The sequence below is a fragment of the Pleurodeles waltl genome, chromosome 4_1 (genome assembly GCF_031143425.1).
Source record: "Pleurodeles waltl isolate 20211129_DDA chromosome 4_1, aPleWal1.hap1.20221129, whole genome shotgun sequence".
In the NCBI taxonomy this organism is placed as follows: Eukaryota; Metazoa; Chordata; class Amphibia; order Caudata; family Salamandridae; genus Pleurodeles; species Pleurodeles waltl.
The window spans coordinates 346,016,211-346,036,861 of NC_090442.1; the positions used below are offsets into that span (position 1 = coordinate 346,016,211).

Consider the following 20,651-nt stretch of genomic DNA (forward strand, 5'->3'; position numbering starts at 1 on the left):
AGCTTTACAACAGTTAATATATTTATTGTTTTTCTTTCATCATTTATTTTTATTAGTGTGTTTGGAAACTTATTGCTCATACTAAAATTATGTGTAATAAATATGTTATAACCGTTTCATCACTCTTACGTCATATTTTGATAAATAAAAAAAATTATAATAATTTGTGTCCTGGTGGCTGAATGAAAATGTATAGTGTGATATTGAGCTTACATTATTTTATTGTAGACATTTAACGTTACACATCCATTTGCATTACAAGGCCTTACTCTTTTGACAAATAGTGTATTCTATTTGAACAGCGCGTGACATAGACCTCGAATATTCCTTTACATATTTCACAATATGATACTATCATTGTTTACTAGATCGTTCAAATACAAGTTAAGAAAATTTAAAACAGCATTCCCTCAGACATTTTACTAATAAAATATATACAGTGCTCCCCACATTAGATGGCTAGAGGATCCTGCACCCACATCTTGTTATACTCAACCATAACAGCCACTTTCTTTAGATACTTGAATACAGGTTTTGTATAGATGTTATGCTATGACTTGGGAGAGCTGCTGAACTGTCAAACACTGTAACCTTGTTATTATCCAAAAACACTCCCACCCAGTGTGTTCCACCCTTGTAATGTGGATCTGTTTTGAAGAGGGTAGCCCGTCGCTTGGGAACACATCTAAAAAGTATTTCTTCACATATTAATGCCAGCTTAAGAACTCAAGTATCTGTACAGTGTCCATTGTACAATGTTTTAAAGATAGTGAGACATAATCTGGCGGGTGTGGCTGACCTGAATGACGCTGTCAAACACCGCAAATACAACCATGTTCACAGTGGCAGCCAAGGGTTGACTAAAACATATTCCAGTTTTTAGATTTCTGTTTTTTATCAGATTATAGTGATCCCCATCTTCCATGTCGGGTTAGATCAAAAGTGAAAAGGTTGTAGCCTGCCCCAAACCTTTCTCTTGAAACAATGACTCCCGAGTCCCTCAGGTGTTTTTCCTTTATCGACACCAGGCCGAGATATTCCCTGATAAAATTAGATTATTCCACAACACGTTGTGTACGGCTTTACAGGAATCACAGCACCCTCATGTACCAGCCCCACATAGTTGATGTCATAGTGTTTGAAATTGAAAGGGTTTGAGGTATACAGCCCACTAAAAGCAGTGTTGTCCACAAATCCTATGATAATAAGTTTTGGTGGCAGACCCAGAAATACATTTTGCTGTTGGGTTAATCGGATACTGGTGGGCATGCTGAATATCTTCAAAGCCATTCTTTCCATAGTGTACTTGACGTTTGATAGCTGTAGGGCCTCTGCATGAGCCAGACTGATACTTGGTGACACTTTCACTCTCTTTACAAACAAACTGACAGACAGTATAGCACGTTTATTCTGTTCCGCATCCCCACTGATGAGACAGAATGAGTCCTTGCTGCAGATTAGTATGATCTTAAAATTCATACCATTGAGGAGTAGTTTATCTTGGTAGAAAAGGTCTGAATGTATGTGGCCTAGGAGGTCAAACTGTCTACTGCCGGCTGCAAAGTTCGCTCTTTTTACAAAACCCTGATTGTGACCATTCAATGCCGTAGCTTTGAAATTACCATAAGTATCTTTGTAGAAGAGTCCTGCTGAAAGCTGAGTGTCCAGGACATCACGGTAATTTAGAATACTCTCAATGTATGCCCTATACACATACATGTTATCACTCCGCGTGATAAGCCGATCCCCGAGGGTGATGTCCACCTGATTAAACATGGTTGCTATAGGATAAGCGATCTTCGCCACTTTAGCATTGTTCTCTATGTTAGAACCATCTGCTTTTACAATTTTACAGATGAGGTGCAGCAGCGTATTGTTGAGATCCAGATATATATCCATGGACCCTGACACATAAAACTCTATCGGCGCTAAAGGCATTAAAGCGGCTAGCGGTGATATCTCCATGAAAAAACTGTTTCCGATGCTAGTCTGCATGGGTTTTAGAGAAAACAGGTCTACCTCCGATTTAGCGCATTCACCCGATGCACAATGTACGAAGGCCATGCTTGCAGAGTGTTCAGCTTTTAAAAAAATATTTACTTTAGCACCCCTTCTCTTCCTTTTCTTTGTACCTCTCTCATGACTTATGGATTTACGGTTGTGAGCAGTTTTTGAAGACCGGCGTCTTTTTTTATAGGGGACAGGTGGACCACTGCGCTTTGAAACACTGAGCTTCCTTTTAACGCATGTGCAAGACTTGTACACCAACCCCGCTCCTTTTTTAGACTGTTTATTCATAGGTTTGAGAACTGCAGATGTCACGGAACCCACAACGCCCTGCGCAATGTTCGTAGCAGCCGCTTTGACATGCAGTTTTGCAATTTCATAGCTTCTTCTCAAGAATTGCATAGCTCTTCTAATCAAACTACGGAAATAACCCCCCAAACCGTCCAGTACATAACAGGGGCCCCTTGAAAGTACGGCAGTGGGGCCCCATATCCAGCCTGGTTTCTGTAATAATCCCTATACACAGAGGGATCGCCGTATATTTTCATAATCACTCGTTAATAGTCGCGGTCACGTCACAGTCTTAAATGAAGCTTAACAATAACTTTCCCGTATTAGAAAAAAAAAAAAAACTCAGCCTGATCATGATCGTAATGGTGTCAAAATGTTTTTTAGAAACTAACACGCAGTCAGGTTTGTTGTATTGTATATTAACCATTGTGTTGTTTTTGCCCTGCACCTGATCCATCTTAGCAATGGCGAATAACTATCTCCTATCCTCTGCGACTCTATGATGTCACTATGCACGTAGAGTGTATGGAAACCGCTGTAAATAGCGGGGCACGACTGGTCCTGTTCTATGTGACTTCTGTTATATTGTACTGTCCCTAAAACCCTTCTTAATTTACCTGAACAGTTAAACATTGTATCGCGATCTGGAGCTTTAAGAATCACCTTTGGTCTAATGGTATCTACCATTAGATGAACATTTGTATACGTTTCATTGTTGCCTATCGATTTGTTGATGGCTTCAACCACCAAGGCAACAGTTGCATAATAGCCTTCAGGAAATCCTGTGTGGATGCTCAAAGGGTCCTGCTCATGCTTCATAATAAATTTGGCCTAGAGCTAAATTAGTCCATGTTCTGGGGTATTGGACTTCCGTTAAGGCTACTTCTCAATCCTATTTCAGGTCTACGGGTTTAGCCAATTTCACTGTATTATTAGAAATTCGATTGTCATGGAACATGTCCTTTGATGCGTTGGATGGCAGCGTAATATAAAACAGTGTTGTCTCCATCTCAGTGTCTACAACAACACCCCGTCATACTCACACAACCTGCACAGAACCGGCTAACACCCAACTGTTAAATTACTCAGGCCAACCGCGCCATTTGACAAAAACCTGTTGGTTAGTGCCACGACCTTTCCTTTTTAGAATCTTTTCAACCCTAAATACCCTGTGTGGATCATTAGGGACCTTCTGTAGCTCCTCCTTGTAAAAGACATCCAACACCTTTTCCCCATCATAGTCCTTTAGCCTGTAAAGATACACATCCTCTTTAATCTCCACACTTTCCATTATAAATATCTCGTCACTAAAAGTCTGTTGGTAACTCTTTGTAAAGGTCCCTTTTAATTTTGAAACCTTAAAATCGTCACCTTCTTTTAAAAGAGACTTCTTTACACCTGCGGTGATCCTGGTCCCGTACACAGTTCGCCACACTTTTAACAAGTTATCTGATGCTATATTTGCGGGTGAAGTTTTGATGGTTCTGTGGTAAGTGGCAATATAGACGTCTATAAAAGACTGTAGAACATCCACGTATGGGTAACTTTTATGGGCTGTGAAATATCTCCACATCTTAGACTTTAAGGTTCTGTTAAAACACTCTATAACGGTAGCTTTTACCTCAGTGTGTGTTAAACAATGTTTAACATTGTGCTGTGTTAGTAATTTCTGGAACGTTCTATTTAAAAACTCTTTTCCAGCATCTGTTTGTAGTTTTGGAGGTATTTGTCCTTTCCTGAAGATGGCTATAAAGGCGTTGGTCACACTGCCACCACTTTTCTCTAATAAGGCTTTTTTGTATGCGAACTTAGATAAGACATCCATGACCGCTAATATATATCGAACACCATTATTATGTTTTGCTAAATCATGAAGACTGTTTATGTCCACCTGCCATTGACAATCTACTTTTGCATTAATGATTGTAGGTATTTTCCTAAACCGCTTCCGGGCAGGCTTATGGAGTGAATAGGCCTCTTCCCCTCATAACCATGTCTTCACCTGGTCTCTGTTAACCAGCTCCTTTACAACTAGAGCCCTTCCAAACAGTGCTTTGGCACCCCCAGAGGTACCAACACCACTTGTATCGTAATAAAGCTTCCTTAACCAGCCACCACTGGACATGTTATCAGCTATTACATTCCATGAAATGAAAAACAAATGTTTTGTGTGAGGACATTTTATTAAAAATAAAGAATATTAGCACAGCATAAACTCAACATACTTTCAGTTTCTAACTGTTGGTCTTCTGGGCTGCATTGCTGTACATTATGTTGACTTTTCACTACGTCTACATAGTATGACACATGTTACATACATTACTAGGACTCCCTCCTGCTACTCGCTCTCTACGTCACCAGTTTTGCTATTTTTATATATATACACTCCATAGCTCTAGACACGACTACCCTCTCACCCCTCCTATAACTTTGTACACTCAGGATACTGACAGCATTCATAAGCTCCCACAGTTCTAGGCCTGACAATACAAAACTCTTATTTGTGAAATAATCATCGGTCAGAAGCTCCAAAGCTGTACGTAACACAGTTGTCAGCAAAAGTCTTAACTCACGCATAGACCCTTTGTACACGCTCCAGTATTTATCCGATGTAGGCATCAACACATTGATACACAATCTGGTTATACATTCACGAATGTCGCACAGCCCCACAGTCGATGGCTCAGAAATGTTCAGTTACTGCAGTTTTACAGGGTGTATTTGAGCTATTCTTTCTTTAAGCAACACATATACCATTATGGCAATGCATATGTATCCAGGGTGTAACTCATAGACATCTTGCACCGCAACATTCTAATTCTCGTCCTACACAGTTATGGCCCCCTACTCTCATTCTCTGAATTTTTTAAAACAATCTTTTTGGGGCTAAAGAGCCAATTCTTCTATTTTAATAATAAATATCACACATTCGTCTTTCTATGACCCTTTCTATCAATCTTTTGTCATAATAGATACACATCCCTTGCATACGTTCGAGTTTTGAACAGGGCTCATCCACGTATCAGATCTCAATGACCGCTGCTGCCAAGACCTTAATCATATAAACGTGAACATATTTCTTCACCGAGGACAACTCGTACACCACCCTTAACAACTTTTATACCTTATGCGGGTCTAATCGGCTACATATGTGTCAAATTTTTCTTGCTGTGTACAATTCGTATAGACACTCGTGAGCCTCCTGTTGTGGCTTGTTAGTTTTATGCCCATAACATAGGTTATAATAGTCACATTTAACACAGGTGTTTCCACTCGTCGCCGCAAAACCTTTAACAGGCCATATGGCATCATAGTGTATGCCCGGAGTTTCCTTTTCAAAATCTGTGCTATTGTAGGTGAAAACATATTTCTTATGCAGCTCTTTGTTCTGACTCGTAATACTTTCACACTGTTTGGAACAGGATAAGCACTAAAAATGTATGTTGTTAACCTTTGGCGCCGACCCGTGTAGTGCATCTTTTTTTGCAGCTGTTTCCTACAGTTCAAACAGAAAGAAAAGATAAACTATTAGTTAAAAGCATGATATCTTTGTATACACGATGAGTGTCTATAGAGTTCTTTTTTTATTAACCTCATTATTTTTGCTACACTCAGCGGCTGTTCTCAAATCTTATGAGAAAAATAGGTCCATTGGTGCATACCAGTGTCAGAGTTTACACTCGCCAGCTGTACGACGACTGTCTTAGGATCAGGATCCTCCTGAACCCTGTATCTTCATAGACAGGCTTTACCTTCTTCGTCATCTTCAGTGTCGATGAAGTTGATTCCAACATTTAATTTGTCTTTCGAGGCTTCACTGTCATTGCTGTCAACCTTAATAGGGGATATCATTTGTGGCAAATTATTGAGGCTGAGGTTTTCAAGCGGATGGCAGAGTTCCTCTTGAAAGCCGGTAACGTCGGAACCCCCATCTTTAGGGGCAGTCGCCTCTGCATTTTCATCCATCACTGAAGGTCTTAGGGTATGATAATATATATTGATAGTGTTCAAGGCCTCTAAGGAGACGTCTTTTCAGGAGAGAGGGTTGTATCTCTTCATAATGCCCGGACAATCTATTTCAGCTGTGGTAAACGGTTAGACATACGACTCTAGCTGGCTCCTTATATGTATTATATGGTTCAAAAAAGGGGCGTACTCCTCTAGAGCACATAGCAGTCACATGCTGTCCTTGATGGTTCTGATACGTTGAGGGGTTACACGTAACATTAACCATGTGTCATCACTTTTTGCATCATTTGAACTAGGACCCTGGCACATGACTAACAGGTGACCCCATGATGTCACAACCCATGTGACACCCTGACACCTAAATCAGTTCTGGGGCGGGCTCTCTGGGGCACCGGAAGTCCAGGTAATGTAAGTGACGTCAGTTCTAGGGGGCAGGACAACTGTCACTTTCTAGTCTGTTGAGTAAAGGTATCCCCCTATTCTACTATGGTGTTTTTGGTATTTGTATCACCAGTGCAAAGTACTGTTATTTTTGTAACACTGAGTGTTTTCTTTCATGTGTGTGAGTACTCTGTGACTACAGTATTATTGCATGAGCTTTGCATGTCTCCTAGAGAAACCGTGGCTGCTCATTCACAGCAACCTCTAGAGAGCGTGGCTTCTAGACACTGCCTACACTACACTAATAAGGGATAAATGGACCTGGTATAAGGTGTTATTATCATAGTTAGCCAGCCTCATACAAATCCTGCCAAATTTGGTTTCCACTGTTGCAAGGCCTATCTCTCTCATAGGTTAACATGAAGGCTGTCTTTAAATGTCCTTAAAGTGAAGTTTCACTTTCAGAACAGATACAAATTTAGAGTTTGGGGTCTCTAAACTCACAATATAAAAATACAACTATTTTAGCTTGTTAGTTTGAAAATGCCACTTTTAGAAAGTAGGCATTTTCTTGTATATACCATTCTGTGACTCTTCCTGTTTGTGAATCTTCTCTAGACAGTGACACAAAGGGTGTTGGCTTGTAGCCTGCATATCCTGATGGGCCATCTGAGCTGGAGTGCAGAGAGGAGTGGTCACTTACACCTGAATGGGCTGTGCGTGCCCTCACACAATACAGTCTCCTACCCCCTGGTGTGTGTCTGGCGCCAGCCTTGGGCAAGGCAGGATCCTGTAAACAACAGAGACTCCCCTTTGAAGTTTGCCTACTTCAAAGGCAGAAAGGGGTTTAAGTATTGGACCCAAAACCTCAGACTTTAGATCACTTTTGAATTCTAGAGGTCACCTAACCAGGTAAGCACCTATCAGGGGAGGGCTGTGAATTCACCTGCTGGCACTGGCCACTCAGATGCTCCCAGCGTTCCCTGCCAACCTTGAATCCAAGATGACAAAGTACAGGGACCCTCTGGAGGATCTCTGAGCACTATCCCTGGGATGGTGATGGACAGGGGAGTGGACACTCCCCTTTCCATTGTCCAGTTTTGTGCCAGAGCAGGGACTGGGGCTCCCTGAACCAGTATGGACTGGTTTATGCAAGGAGGACACCAAATGTGCCCTTCAAAGCATTTCCAGTGGCTTGAGGAGGCTACCCCCCCCAGGCCTATAACAACTATTTACAAAGGGAGACTGTGTAACACCCCTATCCCAAGGGAAATCCTTTGTTCTGCCTTCCAGGGCTCAAGCTTTTCAAGCAACAGGAGGGCATAAACCTGTCTGTGAGGTGGCATCAGCTGGGGCTGCCTGGAAAACCTCAGAAGGCTGAAATGGCAATAATGGAGATCCTCTGAGGAGCCCCCAGAGTGCATGGAATCGTACAACCAATACTTGCAAAAGTCATGGGGTATGATTCCAACATGTTTGATACCAAACATGCCTATGTTCGTAGTTACCATTATGTAGCTGGACATTGGATAGTGACCTATGTCCAGCACTCGCATGAAATGGCGTCCCAGAACTCACGAAGTCTGGGAAAATGCTCTTGGAGTTCATGGGAGCACCTCTGCTTGTGCAGGGGTGCCCTCACACACAGGTACTTTTCACCCTGCCCTAAGGACTGAATGGCCTGCTATAGGGGTGACTTATCTGTGACCTGGTGCAGTGTACATGGCATTAAAAGGGTGCTTGCACCCTTTCACTCAGGCTGCAATGACAGTCCTGCAGAAGCCTTTGCATGAGCTCCCTATGGGTGGCAAAATAAATGCTGCAGCCCATAGGGATCCACTTGAGTAGGGACTTATAAGGGGGGACCAGTATTCCAATTGTGGGTGAAATACGGAGTTTTGGGAGAGAAAGCATAATCACTGGGTCCTGTTTAGCAGGATCCTAGTGAACACAGTCAAGCACAGACATCAGGCAAAAAAAGGGAGTAACCATGCCAAGAAAGAGGGTACTTTGTTACACCCCGCCAAACGAGGGACAAGAAGGCTAACCCTGCCCAGATGAGTCTTCCTTGTCTAAGTGGAAATATCTGGAGAGTCCATTTGTATTGGAGTGGTTTCTCCCAGATTTATGTTCCACTGTAAAGTCCTTACCTGTAGAAATGGACCACCTCAACAATTTTGGGTTCTCTCCTTTCATCTGCTTAAGCCATAAGAGAGGTTTGGAGTCTGTCTGAACAATGAAGTGAGTACCAAAGAGATATTGTCTCAACTTCTTCAAGACCCAGACCACAGCAAAGGCCTCCCTCTCCATGGCTGACCAACGCTTTTCTCTGGGGTTCAACCTTCTGTTGCTAAAAGCTACTGGTTAATCCTGGCCCTTTGTATTAAGCAGTGAAAGAACTGCCCCCATCCCTACCTCTGAAGCATTAGCTTCTTGGAGTAGTTTGGGCTTCATAGAACAGGTGCAGAGCACATGGCCTGTTTGAGTTCCTCAAAAGCTTTTTGACAGCTGCATGTCCATAATACCTTCTTAGGCATTATTTTCTTTGAGGTGAGGTCATTAAGAGGGGCAGCAATGGAGCCATAGCTATTAATAATCCTCCTCTAATACCCAGTGAGACCTAAGAAGGCTCTGGCCTGGGTTTGTGTTGTTGGGTGAGTCCAATCTAAATTAGTTTGGATCTCCCCGTGTAGTGGCTGAATCTGTTCCCCACCTACTAGGTGTCCCACATAAACCACTTTACCCTGACCCTTCTGGCACTTAAAAGCCTTCAAAGTACGGCCTCTTTTTGCAGAGCTTCCAAAACCTTCCATAGGTGGACCAGGTGGTCATCCCAGGTGGAGCTAAGGACAGCTATATCATCTAGATATGCTGCACTGAATGCTTCCAGACCTTGAAGGACTGTATTCACCAACCTCTCAAAAAATGGCAGGTGCATTTTTCAAACCAAAGGACATTACTGTGAATTGGCAGTGCCCTCCAATGGTTGAAAATGCTGTCTTTGGTTTAGCATCTTTTGACAACTTAATCTGCCAATAGCCTGCAGTAAGGTCGAAAGTGCTGAGATACTTGGCAAATGCCAGTGTGTCTATGAGCTCATCTGCCCTAGGGATAGGATGAGCATCTGTCTTGGTTACTGTATTGAGCCCCCTATAGTCAATACAAAACCTAATTTCTCTTTCCTCATTTTGAGAGTGTGGTTTTGGGACCAGCACCACTGGTCTAGCCAGGGGCTACCTGACTGCTCAATGACTCCCAGGTCAAGCATCTTTTACACCTCTGCTTTGATGCAATCCCTTACATGATCAGGTTGCCTGTAGATTTTACTCTTGAGAGGCAGGCTGTCTACGGTAACATTGTTGTGTTCACACCATGTGGTTTGCTCAGGTGTAAGGAAAACAGTTCTGAAGACTGTCCTATGAGATTTCTACAGTCTTCTTTTTGAGACAGAGTAAGGCAATCTGCTAAGACTACCCTCTCAACTGAACCATCAGCTGCAGAATGTGAAAAGAGGTCAGGGAGGGGGTCACTCTCATCTCCCTGTCCCTAATCAGGGGCCATGAGCAGGTTAAGCCAGCCCTGCCATAGTAGGGCTTTAAGTGGTTCACATGAAGTACTTTAAGAGGACTTCTTGGAGTGCCAAGGTCAACTAAATTAGTGACCTCACCCGTTTTTTCCACTATGATGTGAGGTCCACTCCACTTGTCTTGGAGTGCTCTTGGTGCCACTGGCTCCAGGACCCATATGTTCTGCCCTGGATGGTACAAAGTCAGAACAGCCTTCTGGTCATTCCATTGCTTTTACAATTCTTGGCTTGCCTGAAGGTTCTTAGTTGCCTTCTTCATGTACTCAGCCATTCTGGATCTGAGGCCAAGTACATCATCCACTATATCTTGTTTAGGGAGCTTCAGGGGTTGCTTCGAACCATCCTTTACAAGAGCTAATGGACCCATATCAGGGCTACCATAGAGGAGTTCAAAGGGGCTGTAGCCCACTCCTTCTTGGGGTACCTCCCTGTAGCCAAAGAGGGGACATGGTAACAGGACATCCCATCTCCTCCTATTTTTTTCAGAGAGTCCCATAATCATGCCATTCAGTGATGCATTAAAATGCTCAACCAGCCCATTGTTTGAGGATGGTAAGGTGTAGTGAATTTGCATGTTACACCACACTCTTCAGGAGATGTTAAACACACCCGTACACATCCCACCTTCAAAATACGCTGCACCGTGCCCCTTGGGCTACTTTGGGCCTAACTTAAGGGTGCCTTACATGGATGAAAAGGGAAGGGTTGTGCCTGGCAAGTAGGTACACTTGCCAGGTTGAAATGACAGTTTAAAGCTGTACCCACAGAGACTGCAGTGGCAGGTCTGAGCCATGTTTACATTTATTTTTCAGTTTTTGTGACTGCTATTGCGATGGTCTTAAAAGGTCACTATACCTCTGAATCCAGCATCATGTTTCACTTATCGTAAAATGTTAACAAGGTAGAAGAATGTTGATCCAACTATTCTTCCGGATTTAACAATATCTGGGTCACTATGATTCAATGATAGAGTCAAAAGTATATAGTAAGTGACATAAACCACCTTCTCTTTTGCTAGTTGGTTTTTGAGTTAGCTTTCTAATCTGTTACATTTTTTAACTGATATTTTACATGTCAGAGTTTTCTAATTATACCTCTGGTTCAATAATCGTGTTTATTGTTTTCTTCTCCTAAACGCACCGCACTGAAACCCTCTTTGAATCCCAAATGGGGACAAAACACAATTAGAAAAACTTGATTTTGAAAGCCTATCATTTGTTCTCATATCTGGTTTTAACATTTCACTAGGGCCATCCACAAATTACAACATAGTGAATGTCTTTCACCCAGATTAACTAGACAAAATCCCTCTCCCAAATATGTAAAACTCTTTATATTAGACAGGAGTAAAATGATACAATAGAATGGCTGCAGGAACAAGGGCACCAACACTAAAGGGTCTGTTCACAAAGGTAACTTTACACATGCATTTTACTCATGGAAAAAAGTACTACTGCATACAGTAGTATCTACATTTTTTTGCTATTCTCCATTTCTAAGTGCACATTTAATGCTAGTTGCAGCCTTACGTGTTTCCACCCTCATGAAACTGGGGTTCAGCTCGCTAGAACAGGATTTACGAGTAAAAAATAATTGAAGTCTTTACCACTTTGTTAGAGATTTCTCTTTGCAAAGGAAAAAATACTTATGTTTCTAATTATTTAAAGAAAAAATATTAAGCATAGTTTAATGTAAAATAGAAATGCAAATTAACTTAGAATAATTATTATTAACCTTGATTCAGAAAATAAAATGCTACAGCCCAGTAGCTCATCAAAATAAATGTTTAATACATAATTAACTGAATAAAATATATTAATTCAATTCATGAATAGTAATATTTAATAATAACACACTTTGAACATCACTCTCTCTCTATCATTTATAAATGTTTTTTTTAAATACTTGTTCAGTTTTAATGAATTTTAACGTTTTAATAAGCATTTAAAATAATTAAAAAAAATGAATATTTATTTATTTAATTAGATAATAATAACTTGAATATATAATTAATTGTATTTAACATTTTTCCTATGAGGTGTTCATTTAAAACCACACCTTTATTTTCACCTATCAGAGTGGGATCAGAATCTGTGAGTGACCATGTACGGTTCTTGACTCACTCCAAGGATGGGGTGGAGTACATGTACAACTATTTTGGGCCTTTTTTGCTGCGTATTAACCGTAGAAGTGCAGTGTGAGTAACAATTTGCTTCTTTTATGTGTGAGTGCATGCATTTGCATGTCTCTCTCTAAACCCCTCCTCACCCCACTAACAACTCCTCTCATGTAGTAGTAAGTGTGAGGAACTAGGTTCTTAGTTCAGAGGAGTGTGAGCCCTTCTCAAGCAACAGCCACAATCCTTGTCAAAGTGAACCACAAAAGTCACCAAATTAACCTGTGCTCATCCGTATGGTAGCTCAGCCCAAAAGTAGTCAGGCTTAACTTAAAGGCAAAGTATTTATGCAGTTCAATCACAATCTGATGTGGTGCTCGTGTCAACACATTTCAACCTTTTTTATGAAATGCTCCTAGCGAGAGACTATGGGTCTAATTATGAGTGTGGCGCCCCTTAGACTGTCACACTTGTGGTGGCTGTCGGACCCCACAGTTGTGGCAGTCTGTTGGAATCAAAGATCCCGACGGGCTGATAACGGTGCAGGTTAGAATCAGCCATGGTGGCCCTGTTGATTACAACCTGAGTCTGTGCCAGCTTTTTCATAGTGGTTTCACTACCATGACAAGACTGGCTGAGAATAGGTGCAGGGGGTCAACTTTTTCTGCTTCAACTCAATCTCATCACTACAGTATTTCACATACTGCAACACCTCATCTATCGGCTTCGCCTGCCAGCAAATCAAATGACTCTTAATCATCTGACCTATCTCAGGTCTCAGTCCCTCCACAAACCTAAACGCGAAATGCAGCATGTCTTTTGCCTCAATTGCTTCCTTGCCACTGTACTCCTTGAACGCCTTCAACAATCTCTCATAGTACCCATGTATTGACTTCTTCACCTCCTGCACTGTCCTGTCAATTATCTGCCAATCAATGTGTTTGGGTGAAATCCTCATCTTCAGGAACTCAATCACCTTATATTAATGTTTAATTACCCCAGGTAATGGTGCACCTGTATTCTTATCCCTCTCTGGCTCACTTGTCGGCCAGTCTACTGCTCTTTTACATTTGACCCACAAGTCTGCCGGAACCGCTATCTCCAGTAAGGTATTCAAATCTTCCCACAAACATTTCAAGAGCTTCACAAATCTATCCGTCTGCTGATACCATTTTTCCGGCTTTTCCCTCAGCTTTGGATAATCATTTGTGAAGGACAGAATATCACTACTATGCCAAGGGACATGAGCAAACTGTCCCCCTGGAATCTCTCTCATCTGTAAAATCTTTACTGGATCCTTGCCCTGTTGTACATTCTCAGTCACCTCTATAGAGTCTCATTTCTTTTTATCTTTCTTCTTTGCCCATCTGCCTTTCCACTTTTCTAGTGCTCCCCAAAACTGTGCACTCTGCAGTAATTGCTCGAGGTGTGCCTTCATTGCGGGTAACCTCATGTGTTCAAAATCCTTTGCCTCAAAATCTAACCTTTAGCTTCTCTTTAGAAGCTTCGTTTTCTCAATTTCTATGTCATGCTTCTCTGCCAAGTCTGCTAATCTCTGACATACCTTGCTCACTTCTCTTGTAATTCTTGGGCATAAGTATCTCAATACTGCCTCGTGTAGGACTCTAATCTATTCAACCCCATTGTTCCCTCTACCAGTTCATTGTTTCCATGCTTAATCTGACACAATTAATTTGCTACTCACTTTTGGAAGTATTCTGTGGGGTATTCAGCTTGTCTAACCATTCGGTCAGATGCTGAGCTGTCAGTCCCTTTGAACGAAATGTTACTTGCGTTCATCGGTAGCACCTGCTGTACCACTGCACTTGATGCCTGTGGTGTCAATAATTTAAAGCTCTGACCTGCAACAGGTCCATTTACAGCATCTGGAAGTGCAACGAGTGGACTGAGATCTAACAATGAACCTGACCCATCAAAGGTCTGGTCCAAAGAAGGGATTACCTGCACTTGTTCATTTGGTCCCCTCCTCACTAGACTCTGGGACATCTCTCTGGTACTGCTGGACCAACAGTAATCGGCAGCGATATTGCATCTCTGGCTACTCTAGCCCCTGAACATTGTGGGAGGGTAACTCCCATGCTCTGATTCATAATCGGTGTCAAGTCCGACTGTGTCCCTGTCATAGGCGTAAACCTCGGCATCCTCTGAGGCTGCACCTGGGGCAACAAAATCAGAGTAAGCTCAGTCTGAACCAACAGTGGTCTTGAAACCACTTGCTCTGTCGGTACCACTAAATTCGAAGTCATCTCTAAGACAGGCACATAAGGGTAGATTCTCTGTATGGGTGCTGGATGCATCTGTGCCTGAACTACTGGAGTAGTCAACACATTAGGTCCTTGCACTAAACACTGTGTCTGGCTAGTATTAACCTGTATCAAACTCACTGTCCCCATTGACTGTGCTGGGGCTGTTGGATCAGCACTAGTACTCGGACAATCATCAAGCACCTCATACAGTGGTGTCGATCTCTCAGTATCTGTGTAACAAGGTCCTCAATATCAGAGTCCTCCTCCACTATGGAAGACTTTCTCACTTCCTTACTTTCAGATGAACCCTTTTTAGACTTTCTTGCAGTATTCTTTCCTTCATTCTCATCTTCCTGCTTAGTCGCTGGAAACAACCTAACATACTGCATTGTCACTGCTCTCCATTTCTTTTGCCCCCAATCCCATCTTGCCTCTGCTAGTGACTTTTCTATCTTCCTCACTCTCCGCTCAAATTTAATTTGTTGTTTTAGTCTAGGTACCAGCTCCCAAACTGCTATTGCTTCAGACTTTGCTGTTCTTGGAAGGGGCTTCGATTCATAAAGCGCCATCTGCAATTGCTCCAAAATATCAAATTGAACGTCCCTTTTTCAGGAAACACTAAGCTTCCATTTTTCTCTGTCAACTTGCACCACTGCTTCAACCAAAGTCCGGGCATGACACCTCGCTCCTCCATTAAATTTAAGCCGGAGTATTCTCTGGTGGTGTAGGCTCTCCTACGTTCACTTTCATATAAGTGTCTACCTCTAGGGCACTCTTTGATGCCTTGAAAAACTTCATCTTTTCTATTTTTTGATTATTCAAATTCAGATCAGGAAATGACTTTTACTCCGAGGATTCCTTTCACCCACATCCTCAACCGATTGCCTCTCACGGACGGCTGCCAATCCGTGTGCGAACCTTCTCACTAACCAACCTATCCCAGCGCAGCCCCAGTGACGTCACACTCTCAAACTGCAGCTGACAAAGTCTTGCAGCTCGTCCTCCTAAACTTCAAATTCACACAAAACTAATGCAAATTATTGCGAGCTCTAACCAAAATCCAATAACCAAAAACAAATCTGCTAGTTCACTACATGAAGGTAACATAATCACTTCAGAAACCTTACAGATTTTCACTGATGGCCCTTTCGCTCATGCAACTATTTCTCTCGAAATTTTCTTCACACTGACTTGTTGACCACACCTGATCAACCTACTAAACCAGACAGATTACAATATATAACCAAGTGTCTCATACACTTTTCAATATACTCGGGAGTCTTAGACCATGCAGGGTCCATACATCAACAACCACGTGGACAGTTTTTGAGCACAAAGCGCCACAAATATGTGAATTTTGACAACTTCCCTACTCTCATACTGCAGAGTACGCACACTCCTACTAAAACTTAATCTGGAGTACGCAGACTCACTAAATTTCCTCACATACGTCACAATGCACCTGCGATTTGCATAAGCCGTGCAAGTGCTACCTATCTCTCTCTCACTCTATCACTGGAACACCAGAAACATACCCAACACTAGTAGCAGGTTCCAGGATCTGGGAAAGTCATTTCTGAACTTAAGGGAACATCATTCTCTCTACAAATGCCATTTTGAAAAAAAACTCCAAATTTAAATAATACAGAATTCTCGAACGGATCAATCTTCAAACTATTACCATAACTAGGAACTCCTGTCCATCAGTCTCCTAACACAACTTTCAATACCTGTCACTCTGTATCAAACACCTATGGCAAGCCCCTATAGAAACTAACCATCAGTCTGCTACCATAACTGTTGGTGCGTCGGTCCTTAATAAGTAAACTTACAAGGGGACACGTATAGGTCGATGAACCTTTTGATTCATAGAGGGTGTCTTTACCATAGTTTCGGCACAGAATCAATAATCAACACACAATAATCAATAACCATTAGTCAAATCAACAATCAATGGAGTCAGTAATTTTCACACACCATGACTGTTCAACCAAGAATAACCACACCTTGATTATAACTTTAGTAATTTTATTTCCCTTTCATTAACAATACTAAGTCATGAATCTTAATCACCGTCTCAAATCAAAACAATTTAAATAATGTTTGTTAATCAGCAAGTTGCAGTAGACGTGATCTAATCAAAGCTTGAATCAAAAGACATTCTAAGGCATCAACACAAGACAATTGGAAACTGCTCGCACCCTGGAGGATCTTTATTCTGGGAGTATTGGACTTCTCAATGCACTAGTGGGTTTGGTAAAGAATTCTGAAGCCATAGCCGCAGCAATGCCCTGTGACCCTTTTAACGCAACCCCCGAAGGGTTGCAATCACCCGAGCCTCAATCACCCACACCCAGCCACAGTGCTTCCTACACATCAGAGGCCTTGAGTTATTATGACTAACATTTAACTTCAACATATCAGATGTCACCAATTATACCCCCTGGGGCATACAACCCCACCAGCCCAACACAAAGTGCATGTGCGCATTGGTCTTCACTCTCCTCCTCAACATACCCTGACAGCAGTACAGGCTGTAGCAGTTCACAAAACCAGAATTTTGGAACTCCGTCTAACAAGGATCAGGCCTATGAAACACCGGGGTGTTCACATTGGGGCCCTTTTTTTTTACCAGCCCTGAACCCCCCATTCAGAAAGAGCTTATTGAGGTTAACAGCTGTCCTGCCATAGGGTTGGCCCTGAGTAATATGCACCACACAGCTAATCACACACACACACAGGGTCAACATATGGTGCTAAGGACACAGCAAGGTTTTGGAAACATATCCAAAAGAAATACAGCAGTCTGTTAGGAAACTGAACATCAAGACTTCAAAACTGGGGAATGTGGGGTGCTATACAGGGGCCTCCAGACCTACCCAGAGAGTGTTATTCCTGAGGCTGGCAAAGAGTGGAAGGGATGTGGTCCAAGCATGAGAATCGGCTACGATAGACATAGACAAAATACCAGCATGACTAGGCCTGCGTGTCTCCCTAAGGATTATAAGATCTGCTTTTTGTAATAAGTGTGTGCATATGTCCAAATATAAAAACAAAACCATACACATACTCACTAAGGCTCTACGGTTCTTACGGCACTCAAAACCAAAAGGCCAGTGGAACCCTCCAACAAATCCTTAAAGCCCCAAAATCCACTACCTTGACATATAAAACAACCCCTGCCGTGCCTCAAAACATAAAGTCAGGAGGGAACATCATAAACATAGGTTGTTTTAGGACCTCAAGGTGCGGTGTTCAAAGCACGGTAACCCCGCAACACCCTGAAGGGTCCACAGCCATGGCTGTAGTTGGTAAAGTTGCAGTGTTCTTACCATAGTTTCGGCACAGAATCAATAATCAACACACAATAATCAATAACCATTAGTCAAATCAACAATCAATGGAGTCAGTAATTTTCACACACCATGACTGTTTAACCAAGAATAACCACACCTTGATTATAACTTTAGTAATTTTATTTCCCTTTCATTAACAATACTAAGTCATGAATCTTAATCACCGTCTCAAATCTAAACAATTTAACTAATGTTTGTTAATCAGCAAGTTGCAGTGATCTAATCAAAGCTTGAATCAAAAGACATTCTAAGGCATCAACACAAGACATTAGTTAAACCCAATTCAGCAAAACTATGACTTCCATCAAGTTCAGCAAGATAGTCCATCAACCATTTGTCCCTGTATTTTGTCAGTCGTCGTGTGAGTAACCTCAGCTAACACCAATTAGCATCAGCATGTGGAGCTTCATGCAAAACAATTTAATAACACAAATTTGGAAAACATCTACCTGAAGAAAAGTATTAAGTCAGCACAGTTGGTACCTAGGACGAAAAGGCATAAAAATGCAATTCAGTCATTGTCATATCTACGATCCACGGTATGGGTCAGCAACCAGAATCAGTCTTCATCCCCAGGTCATCAGTCAATCAGCAAAACATCAGGCTCTCAGTCAGAGAGTATGAGCCCAATGACAGAATCTCAAATCTCTTCTCTTCCCTAAATATCACCTCACAAGATCAGCATGAGTCTGCCGTCCTTTCCCTCTGTCAGGTTGTTATATCCAAGTCACCCAAAACTATCCCCCAATTTCCAATTGGTCAATTAATCATACATTATGACTCTAACCAATAATGTCCCAAATCTATGAATTCAAATAGGCTATGGGCACTTACCTAAAAATAGGTTGCCTTGTATCAAACAGAACCAGGCTAGTAGCACTAGACTGTCTAGGTGCCTGCTGAGGAAATTAAAGAAAGCCAAACTATGTGTTACAAGGAGGCTGAAAAACACTGCAACGCAGAGCCTTAGTCAGCTGCCCCAGAATGACACTCCAGGGAGCACACCAGAACGCTGTGATCCTCAAGCTGAGGATTCAGAACCTGTTTTTAGAAAGTGTGCGAAGGTACAGTCGTACTATAGAACAATTTAGCGCTACAGAACACTACGAGGAATTCAGGTTTGTCAACCTATACCGTATAAATTCCTCTGATCACAGTGTTTTAGCCATCCACCAAGCTATACAAATACTAATAGAAAGGTTGTTACATGATGTGGGTCCTAATGATTACTTCCAACTGTGTTTCCAGGGGCAGGATCTTGACAGTCCTTTGTTCACATGTAGAACACCCAGGGATGTGCTTTGACGCTGTGGAATTTCTAGAGAAGCTGTTGCAGAGTAAGGCAGAAATAGTAGCATACAGGACCTTTGGAGTTATAGCCCTCATTGTCCGGGGTCGCGAGGGTGGTGTTTCCAGACCTTTAAAGAGTATCTTTGGTAAGAAACAATGCTGGTTGCTCAGTTTTAACACAGGAGCATCCAACACCTGTATGGCTGCCAGCATAGGTGGGTTACTGATAAATCCACTTCGCCTGATGCTCATATTATGTCAAGAGCTGCTGAAGCCCACAAGGCTCTGGAAATACCACACAACAGAATGGTCAGTTTCGGGAACCTAGGAAATTTTGAGAACTATTTTGCCGTTATGGTGAAAGTTCTTTACCACAACAGTTCCTGGAAGTACTTCACAACCAGGGAGCATGTGAAAAACAAGACCATTTATGTTTTCCATCATGAAAACCACTTTTATGGTATTTTGAACCTGAGGGGTTTTCTAGGAGCCAATTACATGTGCCCCCACTGCGACCATATCTACAACACACAGACAAATCATCAGTGTGAAATGCATTGCAAAATGTGTCAGAGGGATGGTTGTATTGAGGTAGCTGAACAGAATGTTCAGTGTAGTACGTGTAATCTGTTTTGTCACTTGCAAAAATGCTTCAGCATACACAACAGACTTGCGCGCTGCTTCCCTAAAATAGACTGTAGGTCTTGCGGGCATTATGTCCTTTATCAGCATAAATGTAATGGCAAGAAATGTCCCAGATGTAAGGAGTATTTTTAGGCTGGGACAGAGCACATGTGTTGCATGGTGAAGGGATGACCTCAAACCAAAACTGAAGACTACATAGTGTTTGATATAGAGTGTACACAGGAGACAGGTGTACAGCAGCCTAATTAAATGTATGCTCATCATCTAATTTCCGATTGGGAATTTGAAGGGCGTATGTGTGTGAACGACTTCCTTACCTCTTTCATGCAGCCTAAATTCAAAGGGTATACTATGCTGGCTCATAACTCTAAAGTATACGACTCCTATATGTTACAGGCCATGATTGGTGAAAAGATGGCTGTGGAACTCAGGGCTCCAAATTGTTGCTGTTAACGGTGGTGCCTTTTCAAAAAGGGTTCATCGATACCCTACATTTTCTACCTATGAAATAGGGTAAATTACCCAAAGCCTTTGGTTTTCCAGGTTGCAAAGGTTATTTCCCCCACTTTTTTAACACATGGGCCAACCAGAATTGTGAGGGTCTGATGCCTCCACCATCCAGCTACAGTGTTGAGTATATGATGTCTGCTGAGAAAGAGAGCTTTCTACAATGGTACTGTGAAAACTACGAAAATAACTGTCAATTTCAAAACAAGTTAAAAACGTACTGTCAGGCCGATGTA

General features: G+C 42.0%; 1 protein-coding gene across 1 annotated transcript; it reads right to left on the reverse strand.

Annotated features, from left to right (window-relative positions):
- Positions 1-1,050: 1,050 nt before the first annotated feature.
- LOC138287154 (uncharacterized protein F54H12.2-like) lies at positions 1,051-2,064 on the reverse strand. Its single transcript, XM_069227514.1, has one exon. It carries the CDS (start codon positions 2,062-2,064, stop codon positions 1,051-1,053), a length of 1,014 nt encoding a protein of 337 aa, XP_069083615.1.
- Between the last annotated feature and the right edge of the window lie 18,587 nt (positions 2,065-20,651).